At 41.8% G+C, this 10,421-nt stretch overlaps 1 protein-coding gene across 1 annotated transcript in view; it reads right to left on the reverse strand.

The window, feature by feature from the left end:
• Positions 1-10,421, reverse strand: part of LOC109510784 (kinase suppressor of Ras 1-like) — a 37,007-nt gene extending 26,586 nt beyond the window's left edge. The window contains exon 1 of the mRNA XM_019861360.1: positions 10,339-10,421. Coding sequence (XP_019716919.1) covers positions 10,339-10,407 — 69 coding nt within the window. The 5' untranslated portion in view covers positions 10,408-10,421. The remainder of the gene's footprint in view (positions 1-10,338) is intronic.

The raw sequence follows: 10,421 nt of genomic DNA on the forward strand, positions 1-10,421 counted from the left end.
ATATACAATGGGGTAGGTTGATAATGGTAGACTTGTCGGACCGGGAGAGCTCAGGCTGCTCCTGTTCTAGCTTTTAAGACAATATCTTGTTGTTAAGTGAACGGCTTCTGGTCAAATTAACTGTTGCTTGTGAGAAGATAACATCAACCCCAGGACACCATGTGAGGGACATCCCAAGCTGTGTACGTGGACCATCGACATCCAGCAGGAGCCGTTTGACGACATCTCAGGAATGAACTGTGTGTTAAGTCAACGGCTTCTGGTCAAATTAACTGTTGCTTGTGAGAAGATAACATCAACCCCAGGACACCATGTGAGGGACATCCCAAGCTGTGTACGTGGACCATCGACATCCAGCAGGAGCCGTTTGACGACATCTCAGGAATGAACTGTGTGTTCTCTTTGAAACTCTACATTACTGAAACTGTTGTGGAATGTTAAAATACTCCCCACACCCATTAGAAGATTGTGTATCAGGGACATCCTTCCAATAAATGCAAGGAGACGAACGCGGCCTCTTCAGAGTTGCCCCGGAACCTGTAACGGTTTACATGGCAGAGCAGCTCCAGCTGCACCGAGATTGTGAACCGAGACATGTTTTAGCGCGCTCTCTTTTGCAAGAAAGACAACCAAGCCTGCCTCCTGAGTCTTCCTGTTCCTAATGTGTTCTTAGCATCAGATTACCAGCATGAACCTAACAATCGTAACAATATAACAATTGTTAAAAATAAGCTTTTTTTCACATTTTCAGGTAGTGGTGTGCCGCGGGATTTTTTTCAATGAAATAAATGTGCCTTGGCTCAAAAAAGAGTGAAAAACACATCCTTTTCATTTTTTTGAAAAGGAACGGCAAGTAGAATTCACGGCTAAGGGACTGACTAACATGAACAGTCTCCGGACCTCGTCTCTGTACAGCTTGCCAAATTTACCTGTGCAAATTTTTGGTCTTTGGTTTCATTGTATCAGTGGCGGATGCTGGTCTGTCAAGGAGGGGAAGCTCAATTTCGGCTTACATCATAAAATGTGTCCGTTTATTTATACATGAATTCTACTCGCCATTCCTTTTCAAAAAAATGAAAAGGATGCCTTCACCATAAAATCGGTGATTGGCTCATTTCACTGTCAATCAAAAAGAGATTCAGCCTGAGCGAGATCATCCAATCATCATGCAGAAAAGCTGAGCTTCCGGGCCAGCCTATAAACGCCCACTGTCCATGGACTCCCAGAGACGCTGAGTGTCCAATGGGTGGGACGAAACCAGCATTTATCCAATGACTTGTCTCGTGCATTGAGACAACCTACACTGAACTCTCGAGACGCCCAGCGTCCACGCGGTCGACGCTCAGCATCCACACAGTTTAAAGCACAGTGAAGCTGCAGGAATGAATGAGAAGAGAGTCGCGTCATAACCAGTAATAAGAAGCTGATTCGGAACAAAAGTTGAGCGCGTTGTAGCACATATTTAGTCAATGACGTCCACATAATTGTACGTACACTCATATATCTGCTCACTTACTTTTTGACATTTTAGGGGAAGCTGAGCTTCCCTTGCAGTCTTCGAGCAATCGCCTCTGCATTGTATACATAGTTCAGTATTGTATAACTGTAAAAAAATAAAGCTGACGATCAAGTACAAAGTACAACTTTGTCAAATGTGCTGTATGTTTCACATTTCTTCCCTCTCAAATTTTTTTGCTTTTTTTTTTTTTTAATAAATCCTACTTCACGGATTTCACTTATCACGGGTTCTTTTTGGAACATAACCCCCGCGATAAACGAGGGATTACTGTACTACTGAGCTGCTGATACTGAAGGAGTGTTTTATTTGTAATTCAGAAAACCATTTCATGTTTATAAAGCATTTAAAATCAGCAAAGCACTTTTTCTAGCTGATGGTACTGAAGTACAGGCACATTTGTAATTAATTGGTGGTTTTTGGGTTCATTTATTTAGTTTTTTGTTTTGCAGAGTGCCTAGGGAGAAGCTTTGGTACTTTACGTGGAAATCTGGAGTGAAAAAGAAGTACGTTAGACCAGGGGTCCTTTTGGGACCGGGCTTGGGCCCTTTTGGTACCGGACCGCACAGAGACAAAGATATATTTTGTTTTTGCTTAGCGTCAGTCAAACACAACATCCCCCTCCAACACCAGCCAGCCCATTGATTATCTTCCAAAGGGCAATAGAAATAGGGACTGGGTGATTAGATGATCGAGAATCGTCGTATTATACGTGACCAGCGGCGATCTGTGAGCATATTTACACCATCAGACGTGGGGGAAATGTGCGCGACTCTAGCCACTCGGAGACTCCTTTTAACATTGAGTTTGCAAGTTGAAATCAACAGATTTTGTCAAGAAAAGAAAGAAGAATCAGTAAACAGAATGTAATAATAACAAATTGACGAAACGTACATCTAAAGGCGCAGCTCAATAGCAGCCATGACTTCCGAAGATGAAGCTATTTTGACAAGAGAATTCCTCCCCTGGCGATATCTCCAGAGCGACGTGGAGGAGGAAACTTTTGTGCGTGCTATGTTGTCAAAAACAAGGCAATACAAGAAACCCGTCGAATCAACAAGTAGCACTTACGTGGAAAGTATGAAAATGTGTTCAGAGGTTGAACAGCCTGTCCACGTGAACATTAGCAGTTTAGTCGCTAATAACTAGCCGGCAGCCACCGAATGAAAGCCGCAATTGATGGTGTCCCATTTTCAAGGAGCTATGATGCTAACACCGTATGTTGGATTGTAACTTAAAAATTATGCTTACATTATAAGATGTATTTATTACTCCTGATTGGTCAATTTCTTAGTAGTTTACAGTGTTATTTTATATTATCCTACATTTGTTGTACTATTGAATAAAACTGTTTGAATGGGAAAAAAAACATTTTATAATGCTATAATTATCTTTGTTGTCTGTACCATTGCTTTAAAACTGGCTATTTAAAAGCAATTGAAAAAAAAAAAGTGGTTGCCGGTTCGAACAGTGACACACACAAAAAAAAAAAGGTTGGGGACCCCTGCTGAGATTGGTCCAAGACACTTGTGAGAACAGTTAAGACAGTGCCGAGGTGTGCTGCTGGAGTGACAGAGGGCCTCAAGGTGGAGGTGGGAGTGCATCAAGGATCGGTGCTGAGCTCTTTCTTGCTTGCTATGCTGACGTACAGATTTTGAGATGAGGTCAGATTGAAATCTTTGTGGACTGTAATGTTTGCAGATGACATTGTGACCTGTGTGTGATAAGAGTAGGGAGCAGGTGGAGGTATGCGACGAAGCAAACGAATAAAGCTCAGTAAAACAGAGTACATTGGTGTGAATAAATGAAAGGGAAGCCGATGAAGTAGTGACGTTACAAGTAGATTTTTAGTTTAGAATTTAAGTACTTGGGGTCGAGTCTCACGTGCAATGAGGAATGTAGAAAGAGGGGTGAAGAGGAGAGTGCAGGCAGGAAGGAGGAAAGTATCGGGAGCGATCTGTGACAGAAGAACACCAGCTAAAGTGAAAGAAAAGGATTGTCGGACGATAGTGAGATTAGCCATGTTTTATAGTTTGGAGATAGCATCAATGACCAGATGATTGGAGACAGAGCTACTGTCGATGTGAAGTAGGAGGCAAAGAGGGCCACCAAACAGGTGATTTATGGATTAGATGAGGGAACGCTTGCAAATGGCTGGATTTAGAGCACAACTTTCAGAGGAAAATATGCAAAATGTTTAGCATTGGTGACCTCTAAACAGGGTTATGCCAAAAGTCCTCTCCTGGATTCAATTACGCAATTTCAGTTTGAGGAATCATATAATTCTTCGTAAGTTTTCTTTGTAAGTTACACATGCAGCTGTAGAGAATCCTGGTTTGCTTTACTGTATATTTACTGCAAATGCGCCACATTCCGGGAGCCTGTGATCCAGCTATTGAGAGCTCTATGCTGGACTGTTTTCACAGTACAGCTTTGGGAAAGCACACATGCACATTTTAACCCTTTCATGCGCCAATAATCTCAACTCAACTGTATTTATAGAGCACTTTCAAACAGCCATCGCTGCATACAAAGTGCTGTACATGGAGCAATTTAACATATACAACAACAGTAAAGCAAATCGGTAATAAAGACAGTAGAAAGCACCGAACAGCAAAACCAAGAACAAATCTAAGTCATCTTATCATCATCACTAATTATCTTGATAACCTGATAAGCTGTCCACTGTAGTAACCGCTGTCCTTGAAAGGGTTAAGAAACAAAAAAATGAGGGGTGGTCAAGTTAACCAACTACAATTTATTTGATTATTTAATTCTATTATTTGACTTGGTCATATAAAACATCAGACAAAAATGTAAAAAATTACACCCACACAGTATGTGTGCTAAGCATCATCAAGGTTGATGTCCAGATCATATCTCACATTTGTTGTGAACTTGTGCTTTGAATGAATGTTAAAATACGCTCTTAGTATTAACTGGCACTAAACTGTTGAGTTAGTAAAAATTATTATAATCCACCCATCCATTTTCCAATCTGCTTATCCTCACAAGGGTCGCAGGTGTGCTGGAGCCTATCCCAGCTGTCCTGGGGAAACAGACGGCTTACACCCTGAACTGGTTGACAACCAATCGCAGGGCACACAGAGACGAACAATCATTCACAACTGGGGACAATTTAGAGCAGGGGTGCCCAACCTTTTTTGTCCCAAGGGCTACTTTTCAAAGAGCCAACCTCTGGAGATCTACCAGTCCAGTGTCAACATCTGACCCCCACACACACATTAATTAAAAACAGCCACTAATCTGCATGATGAGCAATAGCCATTACTGACCTTAACATGAACCGAACAGAAAAAAAACAGCTACGAAACAGGTAGATCTCTGTTTGAAAAAAGGAAAACACTTCTTACCTCAGTGGGCTGGCTTTGATCCCAATGTAATTTTGCAATCTCAGAATCTCATCCTCAAGAGTGGGGCTTTCAAAGTCGAAAAATGATTTGACTTTGGCGGCAATGTCACCAACGTCAATATTGGCACCAAATGGATAACACATATAGCTGACTCTAGGCTTGATGGATGTAAAGTCAGTAAAACGCCTCTCAAACTCTGATGAGATGCTCTGAACATGCTCCTCATAACGTGCACTGTCAAGCTGTGTCACACCTTTCCCTTGACGTTGTAGTCCTGCTTGCATGTGAGGGAAGTTGGACAGGTTGGCCTAGCCGCAGCCGGTTGGACAACAGCTTTAGCTTGCTTTTAAACGTGCTCACTGAACTCATCATGTTGACGACATCCTTACCCTTACCCTGCAGCTCTAAATTCAATTCATTGAGCTGGCCAGTGAGATCAGTGAGGAGAGATAAATCTAAAAGCCACTGTTTTGTCCCGCTAACACATAAATCCCCCCCCCCCATTTCCTCCTCCCACCCCTTTCAGTAGACTTGGGACCAGTCCGCTGACTCCCGGTCGAGTGCGATCGACGTATTGGGCACCCCTGCCTTCACATCAGAGGTAATTCGCTGACTAGCTTAGCATTTAGTGCCTTTTTTTTTTTTTGCACGAGTGGTGATTCAGTCATCTGATAGGTTGTCCTCTGTGTCAATCAAGTAACGGGATTGATGATAGGCTGACATATTACGTTCTGTGTATTTAGCACCGCTGTTTGAATGGCATTGCCACCGCCGAGGCATTTTCAACGCTTGTCATGTGAAAGCCCAGGAGCCGCATTGAACCAGCCAAAGAGCCGCGGGTTGGCCACCCCTGCTCTCAGCCATGTTGACGTTTCGGGGTGAAAACCGCTGTAATCGCTAGCTGCTCGCTACTATTAACTTCCAGCAGCGTTTCCAACTCATCAGTAAGGAAAGTAGCTATTGACTGTCCTAAACGTCGCTCAATGATGTCATCACTGCGGGTGATTTACTTGGGGGGATGTTTTTTTTTCTTTTTTTTTTTCTTTTGTAATTTTTATTTGTTGATGTTTTTTTTTTTTTTATTTATTTCAGACGAAGAAAAGTTTTGCATTTACATCCAGCCCAGATTGTAAACCTGGCGCGATCAGCCAGCAGCGGCTTCATTTGGGGGAGGGGCCACAACAGTTCCCGGCGCTGCTCATTGAGAACAACGTGCTTTCACCACACAGACTCCAAAAGTTTCCAATAACACCAGAAAAAGTCGCTAGATTGTTACTAGTCACATTTTTGAAAAAAAGAGTCGCTCGAGAGGATCTAAATACTCACTAAATATAGTGTCAAAGTCGCTAAATTTGGCAACACTGACTTTCTGTCATGTCAAAAAAAAAAAAAAAACATTTTTGTTTTTTTCCCAACACATGTCGCGGTGGCCTTGGGATCAGTCCGCGGTCGACATACACAGGGGTTAGGCACCCCTGATTAAGAGCGTTCAATCAACCTACCATGCATGCTTTTGGAATGTGGGAGGAAACCAGTTTACCTGGAAAAAATCCACGCAGGCACGGGGACAACATGCAAACTCCACACAGGAAGGCCGGAGCCGGAATCGAACACTGCACCTCCTCACTGTGAAGCGGACGCGCTAAGCAGTCTACCATAATTCCACTGTCTTGTAAACAGTATCTTTCACTTTGTTCTTGAAATCCACCACTTGTGTAATGCTAACCCCATGCTATCAATGTACTTGTTTTATTTGAATTTTTAATCTCACCCTGGGCAAATAACCAAAAGTACTATGTTTGGGGGCATTTTCTTCGTGTTCTGCACAGAAAATAAAGCAAAAAAGGTGAAAAAGACTTTGCACTTCACACTGCAGTAACGGATGCATACCAACACCTGGGCAGTGCCTGGGCATGCCTCGGATGCTTGCGTTTACCGCTAACAAAGCCGCAGCAGAACGCAAAGAAAAATGACGAAAGTTCAGAATCCATCAGGAGAGAATGAAAAAAAAAACATTAAAGGAGATAATAGCCTCTTCGATCAAACTTTTATCATAAATATTATCATCTCTTTGTCATACACTACTCGCATAAAAAAATTACTTCCAGGTAAACAGAACAGGGAAATGTGCAGACTAAATGGGAGGGGTAGAGTCCACAGTAACAGGCACGTGTTTTTTCAAGGTGTATGTTTATGCCTCAACCTAACAAGCAAATAGCATGCCTTTAAATAGTATGGTCTCTGCCAGACACTAGTACACAAGACCCAGCCAGCTGATCAAACAGCAACTCCCCACAAAAGCAACCACATGCTCCTACTACGTGACAGAAGTCCAACTATTTCCAAAAGCAAAACAAGGACGAAAAAAGGGAAGAGCGCAAGTACAGTACTTTCTTTGCACCTTAAATCGCTAGTTTACATTCATTACAGATTCTCATACTTGAATTACGTTACCATGTTAACAGCACGTCAGAGAGCCTGCTCTCATAATCCAGGTGTTGTTCCAACGTAATCCCGGGTGCAGCCGGCTGCACAGAAACACTGACAGTCTTCCCGGCACTGTTATCAAACTCCCTGTTTGTTTTCTCCGCCCCACCCCCTCCTCTTACCGATCGTCTCCCCCGATTGTTCTTTACTCCCGCTCCCTCCCTCTTCTTTCATTTGCCTTGTCAAGCTGACATGACAAAAACCATATACATCTTGGAGAAGACCACAGGACATGTTAGCAAAAAGCAGGGGTTTTGTAGTTTCATGTTTATTTGAAATTGGGCCTGTCAGCATGGGCGTAGCCAGAAATTTTTCAGTGGGGTGGCCAGCGTGACACAACGCCTCACTGAGGACAAGTCATTCCCAAGTACACACGCATTGTTCATACTTGGAACCGCGAATGGTTGTATATCATACCATCCACAGTCAGGGTTTCATGAAATGAAATGTAGACTTGACCGTAATTTAGTAGTTAATGCCACTTTGTTTGCTTTTCTGTACAGTACTGTCTTGTGTACTTTTCGCCCCACCCACTCTCAAGGACTTACACACTGCATGAACCCTGACAAGAGCATGGAAAATCCTACTGGACCCCCCACACCCTGCCCACCACCTCTTCCAGCTGCTCCCCTCAAGTAAGCGCAATCGAACTATGCGCGCCAAAACCAGCAGACAACCAAACAGCTTCCTCCCTCTTGCCATTATCTCCCTAAATAGTGATAAAAAGTGGATTAACTCAACTTCCACAAACGCAATATTAATTAATCACAATGCCGTGCTTAGGCTATTCGGGCTGCACAGAACTTATTACTGCAAAGACATTTTTTGGGTTGCCTTCCCCTTTAAGTAAGCCTTCAATAGAGAGGTACCTATTATGTTTTTGTTGTTATTTAATTTCTACTCATACAAGGGAGGCATAATTTAACTTAAGAATGCACAGGATATTGACAAAAATATTGTAACTGTGATAATGGCACATGCAGTTCTGAATGCAAAAGACACGCAATAAATTCAGCTGGAACTTTAATGTAACTGTGACCAATCAATTGCAACCTTAATGGCGCATCTTCATCTAATAGGAAAGCAGTATCTAGTTTCAGTCCTAACACTAAGGAACTTAATTATATAAGAATACATTCATATTTTTCCACATGAAAAAAATGTATCTCTTTTATTAGATATTAAAGATGTCATTTCTTTAGGTACATCACAATAATATCGACATTGCAATATCCAGCACCCATATTGCGTATTACATGTCTTTCCAATATCGTGCAGCCCTACTTTAAATCTATTAGAATTAGAATGTATGGCATCTTTGAGTATCATCTCAGTATCTCGCTAAGGGTCCTCTTTTGTGAAAATCAAAATGTAGTGACCCTACTTTTGGCGGTACGTCAAACTCACCTGAAACAGCATTTAAAAGTGTAAATTACCATACATGTATTTTCAGTGGCTATTGAGAAACAAAAAACAATATTGATTGTTCTTAGAGGTAGGCCCGACTTTGTAACAATAACGTAGATCCCAAGGTGAGAACAACTGAGCTTGAGTCTTTATATCACAGTGAGCCATTGCCATGGAGGTGTTGGGAGCCAAGGAGCATAATTTCAGTTTTATCTGAGTTTAATGAAAATAAATTACCAGTAAACCAGCTTTTGGTGTCTTTACGACACGCCAAAAGTTATGATAGCTTACTGGGGTCATTGGCCAATTTCTACACACGCAGATTCTTTATTATCAGTCCATGCAAATTTTAAGCAAGTCATCAACTAGGATTTAAACCAATTTAGTTCCTTTAAGACAGGGGTCGACAACCCAAAATGTTGAAGGAGCCATATTGGAGCAAAAAAACTAAAAACAAATGTGGCTGGAGCCGCAACAAATTAAAAGCCTTAAAAAGAAGGCTCTATGTATCTATATTGGCTATATTAGCCTACTATCAAAATGACTAAGTTGGCTGCAAATACACAATGAGCCTTACTAATGACACATTTTTTCCCTGTAGTGCATCCTGAAAAGCAGGGGGGGCTCAACCTTTTTGGACCAAAGCTCTATTTTTCGATCAACCAGCCTCCCGCAATCGACCCATGACCGCACACGCACGCACTTACACACGCATGCCATAATGAGCAACAGCCATAACAGCCCGAGATGAACGAGGTACGGGAAGCACTTTTGTAGCGTGTTAACTTTCGTAGCTGACGTGTACCATTTTAAAATGCTTCTCTCTGTCCTTCAGATTGCCATTCTTTGCCAGTACCCTCGGTGAATTGGACATGAAATGCCGCTTCTTCGTACAACAGCCACCTTGCCTGGCATCCTGCCCTGCTAATTAATAGAAACGTGGGTCGCAGGCTATGACGCAAATCTTCGTTGACAGAAATGTTGAAATGTAATATTTATTCGACACGTTTTTATAGCATTAGAAAATGTTTAGAATGTTTGTCCTCCTACAGAAACCATATTCAAACAAAAAAAATATATTTTCACTCCCCCATGTTTTTCCATTTTCAAACATTTTTAAAAAACTCCAGGGAGCCACTAGGGCGGTGCTAAAGAAACGCATGCGGCTACGGAGCCACGGGTTGCTGACCTCCGCTTTAAGCCAATATAACATGCTCCAATCGCTATTGTAAAATGTGGTCAGCTGTGTCCAAACACCACTCAAAGTTTACCACTAGCCCTGTCACGATAACAAAATTTTTGAGACGATATATTTTCCCAAATTATGGCAATAAACGAGACGAATGTGGTCGTTTTTTCCCCCTCCCACTGATACAGTGACGTTAAAACAGATTTTATTTATTTTTTGTTTTGTTTTTGTTTTAACTGTGAAACAGATTTTATTTATTTTTTGTTTTGTTTTTGTTTTAACTGTGACCCGTTTGAAATTTGTCTGAAAAATATGCATCTTGGCCCAACAAAAGTTGTTTTCCAACTGATGTAATCAATACTCACCGAAATAAATGTCCAGGTAAATAAATGTGATATTGTGCCTATTGACTGACGTGTTGTTGCGACAAGCATGCTGTAAGCAATTT

The sequence above is a fragment of the Hippocampus comes genome, unplaced genomic scaffold (assembly GCF_001891065.2).
Source record: "Hippocampus comes isolate QL1 unplaced genomic scaffold, H_comes_QL1_v1.1 scaffold122, whole genome shotgun sequence".
NCBI lineage: Eukaryota > Metazoa > Chordata > Actinopteri > Syngnathiformes > Syngnathidae > Hippocampus > Hippocampus comes.